Source organism: Seriola lalandi, unplaced genomic scaffold, assembly GCF_002814215.2.
Source record: "Seriola lalandi dorsalis isolate HSWRI2012SDOR001 ecotype SW California unplaced genomic scaffold, Sedor1 jcf7180002053798, whole genome shotgun sequence".
Classification (NCBI taxonomy): Eukaryota; Metazoa; Chordata; class Actinopteri; order Carangiformes; family Carangidae; genus Seriola; species Seriola lalandi.
This window is the reverse complement of record NW_019524351.1, coordinates 111995-132335: the sequence shown is the minus strand read 5'-3', so window position 1 is coordinate 132335 and position 20341 is coordinate 111995. Positions and strand designations below refer to the sequence as shown.

The window sequence follows — 20341 nt, the reverse complement described above, 5'->3', positions numbered from 1 at the left end:
GGTACCTGAATCTCTATTTTACAGTGATGAGTACGAGGTCATCCCAATCCATTAAAACAAGATCCAAACCTGAATTCTGCTTTAACAAACGGTACATCCACTCATCTTTCTCTCTTTACCATCCGTCATTTCCCCGTCTTTCCAGCTCTACCCTCATCTCACCCTCTCTGTCATCCTCTGTGGTAAATCTTTGGTATGTGGGCGATATATGATATACCTCTAAGCGTGCGTCTCTATTTGGGGGGTGGGGGGGACTCTGCCATGAAGCATCCAGTATGGCTGGTTAGCTGACTGCCGGTAGACTGGTCGACTGCACTGGTGTCTGCGAGAGTTGGCAGCCTCAGTCCGGGCAGCCGTTGCTCCCAGTAAATAACAGGCTTGGCTGCCACCGTCGCTGCAGGCCTGGCCGTCCACATGCACTCGCACCAGATCATGACTTCAGCTCATTCTCACGGCTTCACTTCTCAGAAAGGCAAAAGGACGAGGTTTTCCTTCCAACATTAAAGCGCTGTGAGATAGACATTGTCCTGTCGATTTACATTCTGCAGCGTTATCGCAGGGTGTTTCATTAGACTGGGAATGTGGGTGTACAAGTCCATTAAGCCATGTGAACCATTCCTGTGGCAGATAGGCACCAGATGAAAGCCTTCCAGAGTGTAATAAGGGCCGCACTTGGAAGGATTTTAGATAGCTTTATCACTGTCATATTGTGTGTGTTGTTTCCTCTTTCAAGTCGCCCCCCCCCCTCCAAATACCTTTGTGGTTTAGGTGCTGGTTCAACTTAAAATGTCACGTTACAACAGGAGGAGGGCAACATCAGTAGGAACATTGCCGTGAACACTAACATGTGAAACAAGATGTCAGATAAAGGCGGACGCGTTTGTCTGCACACTTCAAAACAATCACCGCTCGCAGGCCAGACATTTCTAGCACGAAACAACCTCTGCAGTGATTGGTCCTGACTGCTGTTTTGGCTAGTCATTAACTCCGACTGTGATGCAACATCTCCCCGAGCTGCAGTGCGCTCTGGGAAATGAACGCAGGGCTACGAGACGAGCCCTCATACTGTGTTAGATGGTGTCATGTATGTTTTGATTTAACCCTGTTTGGCCGAAATGGGAACACGTGAAGGGGAGGAAGCATCTATAAGTGCCTCCAAATGTTAACGCCATCTTGAAACACACACACGCACACACACACACACACACACACACACACACACACACAGATCCTACCTCAACTACCATTTTGAAACCATCATGTTGTAGCTGTTTGGATGGCATTCTTAAACATCTGGAGTCATTTCAAAAGCTTTCTTGAATTTGAGTGTACTGCACTCCTGTGAAATGCATTCCCCTTTAGGTCACTTTAATATTTTGGTCTGAATTATCGAGCTATATATCAATATTTAGTAGCCTGTTGGAGTTTTTGAATCTAAATATGTTTCTCTCTGTGAAGTCTCACCAGATGCACCACAGACATGCACCACAGACATTGTCTCACTAGGTAACTGGATATAATTGTGTTGTATCAAAAGTAGAAATATTCATTTAGTAGAGTATTAAAGTTAATTCTCGTAGTTCAGTTTAAAAAAAAAAAAAAAAAAAACTAACTCAAGGTCCTCCTCCAAAGCCTTTCATGGTCTTCATCAGCAGATATTTGCTCAGTTTTTTGTCACAAGATGACGATCTCCCTCCAAATTTCCTTACCTACATCTGAGCTCTCCACTCTGTGATGAAGACTGGGAGATGTGGCTGAAACCTCAAGTAATGGGCCCTTGAGTTATTTTGAATGTAGTCGTTTTACCTGTAGAGACAATAGGAATACCTATAGAGTGATTGATTGTAATCGTGTTGTAGTGAAGTTGAGCATTTTTTCACAAACATTACAAAATGAAATAGAGCCAAGAGCTATTTCAGTTTTGTACGACAAATGACTCAACTAGTATCAAGATTTTAACAGAGTACTCACAGTATTGTTTACTAGTGTATCTTATGTAATACACAGACACAAAGCAACATGGTAATAGTTCAGTTGAGGATGTTTCACATAAATAGTTGAGATCTTAACTCTTCTTTTTGTCTTTTGTTTTGCTTTTCTAAGACGATGTGGCGGTAGAGTTTGGTAGGTTCTCTCTTCTTTTTCTCTCATCTCGTCCCTCAACTTACTTTTATATAATCCAACATTTTCTCTTAACTGTGACTCATTTCCATCCCTCGCTTCTATTGCATTCACAGCTGAGGAGATCGAAGGTACTACTTGTCTCACATCTCCCACTGGATAGGGCTTTTACTGATGCCTGATAGCATTTCAATACACAAACAAAACAGTAAAACCCTTGGTGACCAGTCCCCCTCCATTATCCTTGTGTGTAATGAAAGGTCTACCTCTCACCTCTGCTCTCCATCCTTCCTGTTTTCATTTGGCCTGTCTTCCCATGTCAAAGCTAATCGCTCTTAAGGGGAAACATCAGATGTCACGTTCAATTTCTCCTCTAAAGACTGGAGAGTTTGCAGGTTATTGGCTCGTGCATTGTACGAAAGCTTCATCTCTCTCCAGCTTACTTGTCATTTTCATTAGAGTGGACATCGTCTGGAGAATCATCCCTTTTACATGTGCACCTCCAGTAATCTTGCACCTGCCGAACTAACTCATAATAATAAATTATTTATAAAAGCCATCCAGGGCGATGGCCAGTGATGTAGTGGAGTGTAAACCCAAATTCAGTTTATGCAGATTTTTATTTGAAGTTATCCATTTTTTTTTTTATCCACATAGTTGTCATTTGTGTCATAGAGATCATCAGAGGTCATAGTTAACCTCTTTTCTTTTTACCACTACATCAGTGGCTATCAATCTGGACATAATTAACTCAAACTAGCTGAGTACTAATTAACTGTACCTGTATGTTATTTCTCATGTACTTCTATGGACTTCTTGGGTGGAGGGGTCGGTGCCTGTTGCTGTCATGTCTGACTGTTCTCTTTAACATGATGTTGTGCCTCTATTCTGGCTTCTTCTTCTTTCTTTCTTTTCTCATCACCAGAGGATGCTGACAATAATAGCGGACTCCACCTAGGTGAGAGATGTTGTCTTCTTCTCTTTCTTTTTCTCCTCATCTTTTCCTACGCCCTCCTGGTGTTACTGTTTCACCGACGCATAAACAGTGACGACAGGGACAAAGACTGTGTTATATTTCCATGTGTCCCTTCCATTAATGTTTCCTGGACTCTTCTGCCCTTTCCTTCACAGATGAACATTTATTGTCTGTGCCATGTTACACAGAAATAATTTCTCTGCTTCTTATAAAGTACTTGACATGTTCTTCTGAATCCCAGAGTGTTTTTGGTACAACTGATTCAACTTGGACTCCTGTGTAAAAACACAAAGAGTAATTTTGTAGTGGAACACTAGCCTACATTGTGCTATTTCTGCTCTTTTGCTGACAGCATATGTGTACTGGCAGATCCTGTCATGGATTTGCAGAATGTAGTAGTTATCCTGTTGTGCCTCTGCTGTGGGTCTGAGGACATCTTTGAGAATGGTTCTGGATGGATTTGGGTTAAAAGGACGGCTTGTTTTCCACGCTTTGTTCTGGAGGTCCGGCCGAGGCCCGGTCTCGTTGATGTGGTCGCAGTCAGACTTAATGACAATTACCGTGGCCCGCTTTGGTTCAGCAGCGCTTTCCAGAGAGCTGCTTCCAATTCTCTGTCTTGTACAGAAAATGTTCCCCATCATGTTTTTATTACCACTGTCATTTTCCCGACAAATCATAAGGTATCGTCCTTCTGGAGGACCACAGGCCATCTTAACTGGCTCATAGACAAATCCTCTGTTTGTCCATCTCTCTTTCTGTATCTTTCTCTCCCATTCGGTCTATATTCAGATGTTGAGGTCAAGGGGTGAACTCGCCTCAGAACTCTCTTTGCACACTACACACATTTAGACTCCAGATTTCACGGGATATCCAGTGCACATGAGTTTATAAATACGAAGTTTGAGCCATGTCTGCCAAGCTCAATCAGGGTCACTTCCCGAGGCCGAACTACGCCAAACACCAGTCCGTTTTTTCCATTCCTTCCTGTCCCCTTCAGGCTTGCCCTCACCGTCACCCTGCCTCCCCTGTTAGGTCAATGACCTCAGCCTCTCCTCTTCCTCCTCGGTACCCAAACAACATCCAGCACTCTAGCGGGTTAGCAGCCTTTTTGGACTCCAGCAGCCTAGAATGAGGTTTAAGTGAAATGAGAGAACCTCAGGAGGAGGAGAAGAAAAAAACTGTGAGTTATAATAACATCTTCTCTATGAGAGTACTTGCTGCATGGCTTTTCTGCCTGTTGGATGTGGTTGTATGATTTAAAGTTGGCCCGTCCCTAAAAGTTTGAAATCCTAGAACTTACAGATGCTTTTGCAATGCTACTGAGGTTGCATGGGGAAATAGAGGAGGCGGTGGGAGGGGGTAGGCAGTTGTTGTCCTTAGTTTTTGGTTTGTTTTCCCTTCATGCCTCTCTCAGTGATGCAACGTCTGTAAGGTCCATTGCCAAAAGCGATCCTCGAGCACTACTCGGGGGCGAGCAGATTCCTGTGCTCAGATGTTACTTGATTTTACAGCCAGCAGACTAGAGAATGAAACTTAGTAGGAGGCAAACTGTGTCCCATGATGCCTTCTTATCAAACCTCTCTAGAAAACAGTTTTCATTTCTTCATTTACGACCAAAGAATTAAAGAGTAGTTTTGACACCCAGGGTGATAGATATGTGTTATTCCATTCAAATCCATTCACCTGCAGCACTATCACAATCCCAGAAGTCACACGCTGAACATCCAGAGAGAAAGACAGTAGATGGATAGATGGATGGAGGGCAAGCAAGAAGCTCCAAATCAGTTAAAGCTGAACAAAGAGGGGCTGGGAAATCCATCAGCCTCTCACGATCCAATTAGATCCACGTTCTGGAAAAAATGGAAAAGTGTCACAAACTGAAATCAAAAACACTGCGTTTAAAAAATGGAAGCTCCAGGTTCAGTAGTTGTGGATGTGCAGGAGCCAATACATTGGGATTAGTGAGTTTTTCCTCCAATCCGGGTTCAGACAGAGAGGAACCTTGCTTTATAAGATGATATGCATTTTAATGGATACAGTTAACACAGGTCTATGCACTGGCTTAACAGGTGAGCTTTTATCAGCTTTAGCAACCAACCGTTGTAGTTGTTTAAAGAGTTGGAAAAGAGAGGTGGAATTTCCTCACTGTGGCTTTGTTGTAGAGCATCTTCTCCGTCTGAACATCAGACTGATGAGACAAACAGGAAAGCAGGCATTTAGCCTCATTACTTTTGGCACTCACCGGCCCCTTTTGGCATGTTGATAGTGGCTTCAAGGACTCCAGTAGAAGCAGAGGAACTTGTGTGTGCGTGCAGTGTTTTTTTTTTTTTTTTTTTTTTTTGCCAACACATAAGGCATCAGGCATCGTTTTGAGACGAGACATTCCTGAGCCCAAAGAGCTGTGGGATAAGACGGAGGGGAAAAACAAATAGCACTCTACACAAATGGACCTCTTGCAGCCAAAGGTCTAGAGCGCTATTTCACCGTATAAGCCAGTAACACTTGGGTTAGGTGCCACTTTCCAAATGCTTTGTGCGACGGCCATGGAAAATACTCCCTGAATGTGTTCCCCACAGATAACACTAATGAGTTCACCACTGTGGACTGCTACACGTACATATTTCAAATGTCACACCAACAAACCTAGAGAAGTGAAGCACATCAGCTGACTGAAACCCAGCTAAAACTAGCTCTGTCCAAAGGCTGGAATAAGTGCTCTATATGTACGCTACTGCCGGAAACATTTAGACTCTTTATACAATCAAATATCCAAGATCAGCCACGGAGTCCACTTTACTACTGTAGCATAATCATTTTCACAGATGCCTTTTAGCAGTTGTGTGGAGGGAGCATCTGAAGGACACACACATGTCCACATCCTTCTTTTCACTTGCTGTCCTTTTTACATCCTCCTCTCATCTCCTCTCCAGATTCCTCTCCCACCTCCTCTCCTCTCCTCCCCTCTCATCTCCTGCTCCTTCTCCTCTCCTTTCCTTATTCCTCTCCAACTTCCTCTCCTCTCCTCTTGATTCTTTCCTCTCCTGGTTCCATTTCTCCTCTCCTTTCGTCTCTTCTCTTCCCCTCTCCTAGCTCCTTTCACAATTCCTCTCCTCGAGACCTTCTTGAATCCTCCGGAGGCCTTTTACAGTACAGTACTTTGAACCGCAGTTGCATGGCCCAACTTCTGCCTTTACAATAATCAGAAATCTCCAGAAATCCAAGCATGTTTGGCCTTGATAGTCCAGCATGCTTCCTTGTATTATGCAAGCACAGCAAGTTGGTGATAAATCAAGCAGAGCGCTCCGTCTGTCTACCCCAGGCCTTTGTATTTTTGTCATTATGAGCAGCAACGCTTCTCTTCCTTTTATTCACTGTAGGGGTAATAATGGCTGACAGTGTGGAAAGCGTCCTCCACCTCCCTAACTCCCTACCATGAGCTTTCCTCATCCCTTCCAACCAAGCCAGTAATGGGCACGCATAATGAGGCCGAGAGAGCCGGTAATGCTTCCCACATTTGGTGCCCACGAATGGGACTTAGTGTTACAGCGTTAAACCGCAGCGTGCGGCATCGAGCCGAGGGCGTAATACTCACTTAATCCCCAGCTGCCATGCCTGGTTAATTCCATAGATATCGTCTCCATTAGTCCTGAGGAGGGAGGGCCCCAGCTGGGAGGGCCGGGGATGGCTCTGCAGCTGTCAGCACGGTCTCCTCTGGTTGGGCCGCGGGCCCCTAGACAGTGGCCCTCACTGCACCGGGGCCTCGCAACAGGTGGTTTGACTGATCCTGCAGCTTCCCCGCACTTTCCGCACAAAATAAAGTTTGATTGGAGGGAAAACGGCAGTTATTTTTTATTCCTCTCTGTGTTGTCATCTCAGTGATCGCCTACGCGTGACGTCTGGAAGACCTGATGCTTGTATTGTTCTCAGGCTTCTCCTCTTTCAGACAACCACTGGCAAATGAACGACCTGAGTCTTTTTGAGTCATCTGTTATTTTTTTTATGAACATTTGTCTTACTGTACTCTACTTTTTTTTTCTTTTACAGTTGTAGCCATTTCTTTTACAGATGTGGGGTCGTAGTAATTCACAGGATGTTAGTGTCCGAGTGGGCAGTTTGTATTCACAGTTTGCAGAGGCCTCCGGGCGCTTTCTTTACGCACACGCTGAATTTCCTACGTGGCTGTAAGATATTATCACACTGGAAAATGGGCTTGCAGGACTGCTGGCGACTTCCAAGCAATTGTGTGTGTGAGTCTGTGTGTGTGTGTGTGTGTGTGTGTGTGTGTGTGTGTCACAGCTTGTGTTTACACTGTGTTAAATATGCTCATCTTTTTTTTTTCCTCCTCTTTTTTCATGTTTCTGTTTCACTGAAATGAATCAAAGTGTCTGTATGTGTTTGTGAGCAGAGAGAGAGATTGAGAGAAAATGTGTGTGTGTGTGTGTGTGTGTGTGTGTGTGTGTGTGTGTGTGTGTGTGTGTGTGTGTGTGTGCGTACAAGCACATACAAGTTTTCGGTTGCAGTTCTGGCAATTACCCAGTCACGGCCTGGTGCACACCATTATGAGGTGCGTGTGTGTGAGAGAGATTTAAGCAAGGAAACTTTAACTCCAAATTCCTGGACACTCAGCGCTCCTTTGCAGAAAAACACTCCAAGACACTGCCACTACTCAGCTCTCATTCCAGGGAAATTCAAAACAGAGCTATTGTCAACAAATTAGATTTTGACCTGTCAAACCATTAGAAGAGGTACTGGATCTCGGTACCACAAGTATCATACATTCCTTTTCTACTTGTAACCCTCATGCTTGGATCATCCTGTGACAAACATGTTGGTGTTCCAACATAACTGAGGCTTTTCATGACAAACAGGCAGGCTTTCTTCATTCAAACAAGACGGGAATCATTCCTTAATTCTGGATCAAATTAATTTCCATCCCCACTGTCAAACTAAGTCTCCATTGGTGCTGAACAGGAGATTGGGGGGGGGTTTGGTGAGGGATGGGTTGCTGCCCGCTGATACAGGAGGCTTTTATTTATTTTCATTTAGATTTATTTATTTGGAAGATGCTTTTATCCAGAACGACTCACAAGTCACTAAAGCTTCAGTGCAGCAGGAGACTACATATACAGTACTACATGTAATAAAGTGCAAGGAGATCAGATGAAGTGCACTGAAAAGAAGTGCATAGGAAGTGCTAGTTAGGCCTGGAACACACTGGATGCGTGGCGTGTGCCACGGCTGCGTCACATGATTAACGGATTCGGCGTCTAGCAGAAACAGACAGAGAAAAGACCTGATGATGTCATATCCACATCATACCAGCAATATAACATAAAACTGACACCTTCCACTATAGTTGTCTACGTTTTTAAAGCAGAAGACCGTTTGAGCAAAGATGCAGAAAATTTCAGAGATCAAAATGGTGAAAGAATTTTGACTGTAGCCCAAGCCGTTTTTCAGGAAACATTATTATAGTGCCACCTTTCGGACAATTAGTTTCACTTTTAGTCCCTGAGAAGTGGGTGATATTTGCAACCATTCGCTGCTGGGACCCCTAATGAAAAGAAATCCGACACTACAATAAGCTTGAAACTCTATGCAGACAGATAGAGCTGGCAGTGGCAGAGACGCAGCCGGTGTGAACACACACAAACGTGCGAGCTGCAGAAGATCAGCAATGCAGCCACCACGCACATGCAACGCAGGCAGTGTGTTCCCCGCCATTAGACCTGTTAAGGTGTTAGAGGTGTTGGGAGAGGAGGAGCTCTCGGAAGAGATGAGAGATGAGACTTAAAGAGATTCTTGAAGATAGAGAGGGACGTCCCTGCTCTGATAGCATTCCACATTGGCTACCATCCTTTCCATCATTTGGATCGCACTCTCCGGGAGGGTTTAAGTGAATTTGAGGGATACTAGATTACTGAGGAACCGAAGCTCTGTGCACCTGCTCTACAGTACAGTGTGGAAAGTAGCAGAGAGAGCTTTTGGTCTGAGCCAATGAGAAGGCAGCTTGTCAGACTCCCAAGACAGATAGAATTAATGACTTTCATAGTATTACTTAAAGCCCAATTAGCCAGCAGTGTGTTTATATCATGATAAATGTCTGACCACTGTGGGTCGTTGGTTGTTGAACTTTCAGAAAATTGACGTCTCGCTTTCAGTGGAATAGCATTAACATTATACTCTCACTGTTTATTGTAATGATGTCAACCCCTGTGGATATTGGTTACAGTTTGATATCTTTACAGGAGAAATGAGTGGCGTATGCTTTCCACTGTGTGGCAGAGGGTAATACTCCCCCGGGGTGGGGGGGTGGGGGGGGTGCTGAATGAGTAGATTAACCACAGGAGGAATGGCACAGACAACGTAAGCCGCAGCTTGCCCACAGTGGAACAAAGTCTGCCCTCAATGTTCAATGTAACACTATATTCGGCGCTCGGGCACGTGTGTACACTCATACATATACACAAGTCCATGCAAAAACATTATTATTGTGCTCCAGTGACTTACAGTGTGTTTCATTTGTAACTCATCACAGGCCCGTCGCTCCGTCCCTTATTAAGGGACTGTTTGGAAAAGAACAAGCTGAGAAGAATGCAGACTCTCTCTCTTTGCTGCATGTCTGCACAGCCCCGCAGTGGTTTAAAAATGTTGTGGAAAGTATTAAGGGGAGGCGGTTATCAGGAGTTCTGTCAGCTCTTGATTCTCCTCTCAGTCCATAATTTTCATGCTGCCTTAATCTCACTCTGGCATCTTGCGTCGAATTTTTGAGTTCATTAATTACCGATTAAGTGAAATAATGAAGAAAAGAAAGCTGAAAATAACCATGACCCAGCGCAGAAATAGGATATTACACATCCTGGGTTCTGGAGATTTACCTCTTCTTTTAGTTTCAACCAACATCTGTCATAGATATGAAACTGTAGTCCTCAAATTAGGGGTAAATTCCTCCTTTTGATACTGTTGTAGATCATCAGATCCAGGCGTGTGCGCTCTCCGTTGGTATGTCGGTATGTTAAGAAGCCAGTCCGAGGACACGGCACACACCATAAACCAATCGGAGATGACAGCTGTTGTAAAGTGTCCCGTACACATGAGGAAACCGTTCTCTACACTAAATGACACACACATACAGTATATAGTCCTGGCACATACTGTACATACCCTACCACTATCTAAAATTGCGATGTGAATGAAGTGCAAATCATAGCCTGACAGTGATGTGAACAACCATTAACCAACCACCTTACATGATAAGAACTTCTACTTTCTTCTGAACAGAAATCTGACTGCAGAAACCACGAGGATGAATCCTTCCCACCTTTATTAAAACTGCAACATACTGTAGCTGTTAGTCCTGCAGCCTCACCACAGTCCTCAGGAGATACAGTATGTGCACGTACAAAAGAAGAAAAAAAACATCTATTACATGTCACCAGGGGAAAATATGAATAAAGTGTTTGAGCGTGATATCCAGGGAAACTGTTTGGCTGAGCGTTAGGCGGTACTTCTTTCACCTACAGCAAAGATAGCTGTCATAAAACTGAGCTGCACAATACAATATTAGGTATTGGACATCGAGCTGCTTGGAGGTGTTTGCCAAGACGCTGAAACGACCATAAATCGAATTGCACAGCTGCAGGCTTATGTGTACGTACAGTCGCGATGGAAATCACACACCCTCATAGACACACGTGCTGACACAAACTTTTTTGTGTGTGTGTATCTCGTAGATTAATGTGTTTCTTTCCGTCTCCTCTGTCGTTTCATCATGACCTCCAGCTGGGTTCAGGAGAAGCTTCCGTCTCAGCAGGAGAGACAAGAAGACCAACAAGTCCATGTACGAGTGTAAGAAGAGCGAAATGTATGACATGGCTGACGTTCCCACGTACGAGGAGGTCACCCCATACCGCAGGCAGAGCGGGGGTAAACACCGGCTGGTGGTCCTAGTAGGTGAGTAGAGAGCAGAACTTACCTCACCCTTTGTTTTTTGAGTTTCAGCCGCCTCTGTTTCTGTGAAACCTGGCACTGAAGAGACCATAGATTTTAATAAAGATTCTCACCTTCCAGCATGGTGACAGATACAGATCACAGAAACGGCTCTGTGACTCAGAGCTCTGCCGCTCTAGAAGCCCCAGGTGGCCCGGCCTTGCCCTCCCATGACCCCCATCCCAGAAATGAGCTTCCCAACGCGGGGACTCTCTCACAATCATCCTGGACCTCTTTAGTTCAGACTTTTTAGCACTGGATGGAATCGAAGGAGCAGACCTCATATTAATCAGTCAGTTTTAATACTTTCATTTACGGCACCTCACTTTCAATGTCCTTTCAATTTTTCAAGCTGATGGAATTGTTAACACTCGCCTGAGGAGCGGGTGTTACAAAGCCCTCCAGAAAGCTTTATAACGTGCCAAGGTCTTGAAATGAATTTAGCGGTTTCTCATTCTGTATTTTGTGGCTGGAAGACGAGTGTTGCCAGTGAACGGTGGAGCTACGTGCCGGGCCAGGTGCGACAGTAAAGACTTCAATATTTCTTGGGACCAACTGTACCATCAGTGAGTTCTAGGCTTTTCCACATTTTCCTTTTTAGGTTTGTTACTTGTAGCAAAAAAATGACAAGAATGTCCCAGACACAGATGGAACAAAACATTCCCTAAATCTTCAGTGTGATTCCTTCCAATCTATTTCCATTCATCAATGAGGACTCAAAAGTCTGTCTTCAACTTTTCATTTCAGATATTCCAACAGCAGTTTTTAAGCATTTGTGAGTTGAATCTAGAAATGAATACCACTGGCAACAAGGTCTCACTCTTTCTGTTTTTTTTTGAGTGGTGTTCCTAGCCTGATTAACCAGGCCTTGGTTCACTTAAATACGCCACACAGAGCATGGACTTCATCAGGCATGTTGCTAATTAGCGAGCCCGTTTCCCTGCCAGTGTGTCACAGCCTCACACAGAGGATGCTGAACCTCTCCCACCTGTCATGCTAATGTAAATATTTTCAATTAACTTCCAGAATTTTGGAGGACAACCTATGGACAATTTCAGACGTAACGAAGCGGAGGGCCAAGGAAAGATCTGCTTTATGTTTCCCTGCCTCCCTCACTCCTTCCTCATCTCCCCTGAGTCTCTTGATTTTTCTTATTAGAAATCTTTTCTGTCCAACTCTTTTCTCTCTGACTGCTCTTGCTTTTCTCTGTTATTCAGGCACACGTTATTCCTCAATAAAAGTGTTTTCAGATCACTTTCCACGAGAAGTATCTGCTCTTAAAACAGCTTCAGACCTGTACTCTGACCGCTCTCAATCCCAGCCATTGATCATTTGCAGCAGTTTACCGTGATAATAACGGCTGATACGCACTCTCCTGCCTGCAGCTAGTTCTGAATGAAGCAGCTCCGCTTCTTACTGGTTTTAACAGACGACATCACATCACCCTGATCCTCGCTTCCCTCCCTGAACTCCTTTTAAGATTTTAACCCCATGCGAGCCAGTTCGCAGCCGTAGATTCTCGGGTTGGGGCCTTCTGGCCGTTCCAAAGTCGAGGCTTAAATCTAAAGGTGACAATGCTTTTGCCCTCGGGATCCCTCGCCTTTGGAACGACTTCTTTTAAATCACTTCTAAAAACCCATTTTTATAGACTTGCTTTTTTATGATGTCGTCTTTTTATCGTTTCTTTATCATCCTTTTATTGCTTTTATATGGCATCTACTCTGTCTAATTTACCTTATTTATACTGAAGTATATTGTATATCTTCCCTCGTTAACTTTACCTTCTGTCCTGCTTTTGTTTGGCCTTCAGCTCTGTTGTTATATTGCCTTCTGAACCTCTGTTACTTTTACTTCGATTGTCAATGAACTTAATGAACTCTTCTTTTTTTTTTTTTCAAAAGCGCTATATAAATTAATATTATAAATATACAATTGAAATTCTTAATGATAACAGTGGATAGTTGATTTCAGACAGAGGTTGACAAAAGTAGGCGTCTCATTTGTAACAGGTGACGCTTTTGTCGGTTTAAATGACAACTGTCACTAGCAGATTTGATCAGCTGTACTTCAGAGAAGAAGAAGGAAAGTCTGCGTTATTGTAGGACTTGCAGACGGGACCGAACTCTCTCCGTGCCTGACTTGGCCTCAGTCCTGTACTTTTTCCGCTCTGCTCCAGCCTTTCCCCCCAATATTATTTTTATATCAAACATCTCCCGCTCCTAAAGCCTAAAGGCGTTTTTCATTAATGTGGACGCACAGGTTCACGGTACCAACTAATGAATGACCCGCTGCCCACCTCTTGCATTTTAATGGAGTCTGAGATCTGTTTCAAAAACAAATCAAGATGCTTATCTGGGTTTTTTATACTTTTTATAACATCAGACAGCCAGTAAAAACATATTTTTACATACTGCATGAACAGTTTGACCCAACCGCTGGTGGTTGTGAAAGAAATCAGATTATTTAACTTGACAAAATGGCGTGCTGATTTCCACATTTCCGTGTAACTTGACCCTCTGAACTTGCAGTAAGATTTTGATGAATTGAAAGTTTTTAGTTTGGGGTTTAGCCCTAACATATTTCAAATACACTAATTCCTAAGTGAATGTTTATGTGGTATCCAAATATATAAAATTGGAACTCTATATTAAGACTGTTGAAAATGTAGTAGATTGTAAATGATCTGTGGTTACCACATTGCACCACTGTCATCCTTTAAATGTGGTAGCAGCGAAGCTCTGTAATATCGCCTGCCCTGGATGTGGGGCAGGCTGGGAGGTTTGAGGCTGGGTCGAGGCACCGGGGGCCCTGAGCTCGGCCTCGTCGGGCCTGGCCTCGTCCTCTCTGTGCAGACTGCATTCGATGCGCTCCACATTTGGCCTGGAAGTTATTAAGCTTGCGATATTAAAGGCAGCTTCTCTAATGAGTGTGGTAATGAAGTCTGACACTTTTACTGGCACAGCGATCTGTAAGGCCAGAAGTACCGCGAGAGAGAGACAGATGGAGGGAGAAAAAAAAACACATAAATATAATGTAAATACTGCAGCTTAGTCCAGAAAATTTGGGAGTTCTGCCTGTTTTTATTGTGGCGTTCAGATTTATACTGTTGCTGTTGTATTGGGGCATTGTTAAAAACAAACAATGCACAAAGAGGTGGCGTGTTTAAGGTCAGACGGTGGAACAGGGCCAGAGGGCGCTGCTTCTGCTTGTAAAATACCTGATGGTGGGCCTGTCGGGCCCCCTTGGCAGGCGGTGGTACAGCTGGAATCAGCTTTAATCGTCGTCTGAGGTATTCTGAAGAAGGCCGGCTGCCATGCACCATTGATATCGCAAGTGGCAAGCAAGGGAGCGATGTACAAGGTGAAAATGGTTTTACGAGTGTGCAGAAGTGGGGCCGTTAGTCGGTCCCCTGTGCTCGGGCCCTGATGTCCACGGTCAGATTTAAGCAAACAAGCCTGCTTGGAGGTTTGTGGCCTGCCAGGCGGACTGTCTGCACCCCTGTGATAGGGCTCATAAAAGCGCCTCTATTACCACGCTCTGCCACCTTCAGCACCTACAACAACATTGGTCCACGGCCTTGTTCAAACAGCACCGCTGCATTCCTCCCGAGCTCCCGAAACAAATTCAAAATGAACTCCATTTCCTCATCTTAATAAATCACCCGAGCTCTCAACCCCCAGGTTCTTTTACTGAAAAAGTCCCTCTCCCCCTGCTAAGATTGATTGCTGTCTTCGCTTGGCCATGTGCTTGTTTATGTGAGACAGTTACCACAGAATGCCTTGTGCCGTCGCTCTAAAGAGGGTCGGGGTATTTTTCTCTTTTTTTTTTTTTTGTCCTTTTGAATTCACAGTCGGGCTTGTGTGTGAGGCACTGAGGAAACAGCTTTTATCACTTACAGCAGTCGCACAATAGGACTCAAAACCATGTGTTACTGGGTGCAGAAGGAGAGGTAATGCATGGGGTGTGAATTGGTGTGTAAAGCAGAGGTTATGCTGAAAAGAGCCTTGTTGTCCACACCTATTTATCCAGTTGTGGATCACCCCAAAACCTTCACGCTCAAATAAAATGTATAGAAAGAGCGCAGATAGCACACGAGGAAACAGGAGCACTCTCTCTCATAAAAATACAGAGCTTGTCTTTTTTAAATATTTTTTTTTTCCCTCTCTTTCCACCTAATCCGCATAACTGAGTGAACTCATTGTCCATTTGTTTTAGACGAGCAGCCTGCTAAACACATTTGCCTGGAGAAACGAATTTCCAATAGGGTTCGATGCGATTGTAGTGCCTGCCCAGAACGTCAGGCATGCGAAGAATGTCAAGCCCAGATCAAGCGCTGTCTCTAACTGTCCACACGCTGCAGAGCTGTGGTAAAACACTGAGACGCAGAGCCATGCACTTGTAACTCCGAAACTGATTTCTTGTCCGGTCCATTGATGACGGTGATGCCAGTCGGTTCAAATCAGGATGATGTAGAACCGAAAACAGAAACACTGGAGGGTGGCTTTCAGAGACAGAGAGGGAAAACAGGAAAGAAAGAGAGAGTGACTTCCATCAAATCGAAACCAGTGTAAACAAGGTTACGTAAAAAAAAATTCTACTAACTGCATTTTGCATGAAATAAGGATCGACATAGGTTTATGAGATATTTGCTCAAACCAGTTTTGCAAATTTTCTTTGTTCCTTAATATCTAAATTGAATTTATTTCCTCAGTTTGATTGAACTTTACCGTCTCCACATGTTGGCCTCTGCTGAGTGCCAGAGGGATGCTCAGCCTCTGGAGCCACGGATGCATCAATAGTCAATACTCCAATAGTTTCTCCTGCCTTCTCCTCTCCCACTCGTTGCCTCAGTTTCCCCACTGGGAATGTGATGGAAAATCCAGCTGACTTGCATCAGTGCGGGAAGAGACTCTCTTGCCTTCACTGTGAACTTATATTGGAAGTTTAATGTTCTGCCAAACTACAGTGAGAGAGGAATCGGTTAAAAACTAACTGTAACTGTAGAGTTCCTGTAGCTTTGTCATATTAAATCAATTATCTTTGCTCCAAAGGCTTTCACCGGGTTGATTGTCTTTTAATTTAATATGAAATGAAATTCACCCTGTGGTAAATTGATCAAAAAAACTGACAGACAAGGTGCAGGTGCATTGTTGTAATTTACAGTCTTATTTACTTTTGTTTTAAAGGAAAAAACCACTCATTTCACTCGCCATGAGTCCTCTTCAACATGTGAAAATTTATAATTTAATGTAGTCTGCGACTCTAAAAAATAACCCAGATGATGTCATCTGAGTTACTGTCCTGTTTATGGACTTGGGCTTGAAACTAACAGAAAGCCTGTGTTATAAACTAGGTTTGTGTTTGCTGTGCAGGGAGGGTCTTAACTGGAAGATCCTGTCAAGTTGTATTACATTGAGTGTTTCTGGAGAGTGAGACCTAAAAGCCAAGATATCTTTTGAGCCTCTCTTTTTGTGTTTTGTGATACCTTCAGCTTTATGGAAGTACAATACTGGATTGCTTAAATATATTGACAATATGTTGATGCGTGATGAATCTGTTAAAATGCTGATGATAATATTTAGCATATTAAATGTGATTATAGGCACATCAAAACATGATTTGTTCTTTTTCTCACCTAAATTGTGGCGAAGACGAGAGGACCTTGGGCTCTGGTTCGCTCAGAGGGAGGTGGTGATGGATTCTGAGACTTGTGACATTTTCCTGTGTTTCTGTGTTTGTGTAGGACCCACAGGTGTCGGCTTCAACGAGCTTAAGAGGAAGCTGTTGATCACCGACGCTCAACACTTCAGTGTGACCATCCCACGTAAGTTCATTCATGTCACCGAGTTATACCCTGTTCGTGCCTGTGGTCAAATCCAGCATTCTACTGTGTGTATGTGTTCGTCTTACGTGTGTGTGTGTGTGTGTGTGTGTGTGTGTGTGTGTGTTTCCACCGTAATCTTTTTACGAGATCAGTTTTAGATCTGATAGTTATTGGCCAATAGATTTTAATGTGAATGAAGACACCGTTTGACCTTCTCCACTTGGTGCCAGATTCATAAAACAAGTGTGAGCTGTGAGATCGGCTCGATGTGATTATCCTGACAAAACTTAACCTCCTTAGAAAGATAATTCAAGGACACTTTCCATAAAATATAGATCATTAAAATTCTACTTAAAAAATATATAAAGTCGGTCAGGGAATCAAATTATCCCCCACAAACCGAATGTCACATCTTGATTTTCATCCAATCCAGTGGTTCCCAACCTGTGGGCCATGGTGCACTGCTGGGCCGTAAAGGTATTGCAAGTGGGCCGACCAATGTTTTAAAGCAAAATGATCCTTGTTTTTTTTTCTTATATTAATCTCGATCACTGTCATGAGCCATTGGTTTATGATAGGAAGTTTTACTTGTTTGCTATCGGTATCAGATGGATAGCTGGTTAGCAATAGGAAGAATAAAAATGAAAGAGCCAAGAGACAGACGGTGAATCGACAAGTGATCAAACAAAAAAAGAAGACTTGAGCTTCCCCTGCTCTCAGTTCACTCCTGAATGTTCAGTTGTTGTCATTAAAATAAAAAGTGCTCTGAGAACGTGGTCGTGTGGGCTGCCAACATTCAGAGATTGAAGTGGGCCTTGAGTTGGAAAAGGTTGGGAACCGCTGATCAATTCTAGGAAGAAGGGAGAGCAGTGGACACTTTTTCTTTACTTTCCAAGATCTGGTTTCTTTTTACTGCAGAAAAAGGTGAAATGTTGAAACAAAAACTTTTACAACCAAGTTCTAGAGTTCACCAGTATTTTCCAGGTGAAAACAACAACATCAAAGTGTTTCTGAAGATTCAATAAGCAAAAAGAACAAATTGCCTTTAAGTCTACAGCATTTTCATCATTGATGTTTGTTACCTGAGGAAGGACCCCCCCCCCTCAAACATGAAGCAACTGACACTGCAGCCGTCCCATCGTGTGGATCTCACACCTCCCTCTCAGATCTTCTGAATCCATTTGTACCCGTGAAGCCTCTCGTACATCTGTCCACCCAGACAAACACATTGGAAACACATTCACAGAGAAATGTAAGCGCACAAGATGCCAGATCAAATTCCGACTGCACTGCGCTCCAGTGCACCCTGTGAGTTTTTAGCAACAAATCAAAATAATCACTTCAGGTGAAGGATGTTTAGCTTACTTGTTCCAGTTAAGTTTTCACAGCGTGTGACAGTGCTTGTGCCGCCTGAGCGATGAAGGCTCGCGCCGACACACAGGCAGCAGATCTCAGGCAGCGCGGCTGGTACTGTCAAGGCCTGGGCGCTTGGTTCTCCTCCTGTGTAATTGTCAGCTTTTCACAGGCCGCCTGACAAGCTCCAAATGATGGAGGAAATGGCGTTTTTCTACCTCTGAAGACATGCCATTCCACTGCTTCACGAATTGGCACCAAGCTACTCTTTCTCCTTTCTCTCTCAATTTATTTCTCACTTTCTTTCTGTCTTTTTCTGTCTCTTTCTCCCACTCTGTCGCCTCCCTTTTTCTCCTTTTACGGACCTAACGACAGCCTGCCATAACTCTGAACACCATCCAGCCCTGCTGCAAACGACTGGCTCTCCACACTTTGCCAGCATTTTTTAGGTTTTTGCAGCTCTGAGATGTCCCACAGCCAGCATGTTGGGACAAATAAATCTTTCTGATTTATACATTTAAGCACGGCAGTGGCATTAGTCCTTGTGTAGTTACCATCTGGGGCTTGGAGGGAAAGTGCGACACGAGTTTTGAGGAAATATGAGGTCCGCTGATATTAATTGCCGTGTTTGTTACATGCCGTGCGGCATAATGGATGTGTCCCAGTCAAAGTCTGACACTTGAAATGTCCCTGGTATTAAAATCCCATCGGTGGGGCCTTTTTTTCCACAAGGCCTGTTAATTGCTCTCAAATGTGACCTGTGATGCTGTGTTTAATAGAGCCCAGACAGTCTGATTCTGACCCATATAGAAGACGTATGGCACAAGTGCTGGCTCTCATTGAGAGGAAAGAGACTCGGAAAGTATCTCATCTCCCTCCGTTTTAATGTTTGATTGCTGCCAGTGGACACATGGATGTGTTTAACACTTGCTGTTGTTTCGGATTAAGCCCAAAAGCATTACCTCTTTTTGTTAATTTGAAAACCGGAGCTGGGGAGACCACCGGCTTGTGGCCCTGGTTAAGCCTTGGTTTTTTCTCTCTCTCTCTCTCTCTCTCTCTCTCTCTCTCTCTCTCTTTCTACTTGTCGCTGTAAAATGTAAACCAGTCATCTAAGAAACTCAAGGAGCATTGCAATAAGCCATTAGAGTAGGGGGTTAAACATTTTGATTCCAGTCCAAGCTGACTGATATTTTCCATGAATTGAGAATGAACGGATGCACATTCTTTTGTTGCACTGTAATTATTTTCTGTGCCACAAAGCAGATGCCAAAATAATGCATGGTGGATGGTGTTGGTGTAACTACGGAGAGGCCGTTTGGCACTGCGTCTTACACGTTTCTGAACGGGGAGGTATAAGTATATGTTATCTTATGACACGGCTGCTCAGGCCTTCTCCTGTTTTTCCTACTGTTGTCTGAGGCTGATGACAGAAAGTCATTGATCTTCTTCACTGTCTTCTCCACAACGGTTGGATTTATGGCCGTCTCTCCTTCTCAAGCTAGTGACACATTGTATAAATCACACCATTGGTTTTCCATGAACCCTGTAGATCAGTCTGGACCATATAAAACAAAGGCACCGGTCCACTACGAGGGCACAGCCTCAACACATGCTGACGAAAAAGAAAGACTCAGAGGAGAGGAAAGCAGAACTTGGCAGTTTTGTTTGCAGGTGATAAAAGTTTAATAGTTTGTTTTGGAGCTGGTCGGAGTGTCTGACGGGTGTACACCTCTCCCCTCTGACCTTTGAAGCGTTCCTGAAACGAGCCGGAGTGCGAGTCGACCTCTTGGCCCTTACAAATCCACCAGCGCTGCTCACGTTCTCTCCACGTGCCGCCCGCCCCCGCCCTTTTTACAGCAAGGTTTTATGGTTTACGGCCAAGTAAATGTAGAGACTTGATGTTAATGAGAGCTCCCAAACTCAATTACCTTGCAGCGGCTAGCACTGCCGGCTAACGCCACAGCTTCTGTTCCTACAGGCTCTGCAGCCACATTACAAGAGACAAATTTAATAAGACACAGTAAACCTCTGCTGAATGTCAGTTTAGTGTCTGAGTTTAGTGCTGCAGCTCTACAGGT

At 44.0% G+C, this 20341-nt stretch overlaps 1 protein-coding gene across 1 annotated transcript in view; it reads left to right on the top strand.

Moving 5' to 3' along the window:
- mpp7a (MAGUK p55 scaffold protein 7a) overlaps positions 1 to 20341 on the top strand; it is a 135420-nt gene that overhangs the window by 101736 nt on the left and 13343 nt on the right. The window contains exons 12-13 of the mRNA XM_023401876.2: positions 10880 to 11050; positions 16830 to 16910. Coding sequence (XP_023257644.1) covers positions 10880 to 11050; positions 16830 to 16910 — 252 coding nt within the window. The remainder of the gene's footprint in view (positions 1 to 10879; positions 11051 to 16829; positions 16911 to 20341) is intronic.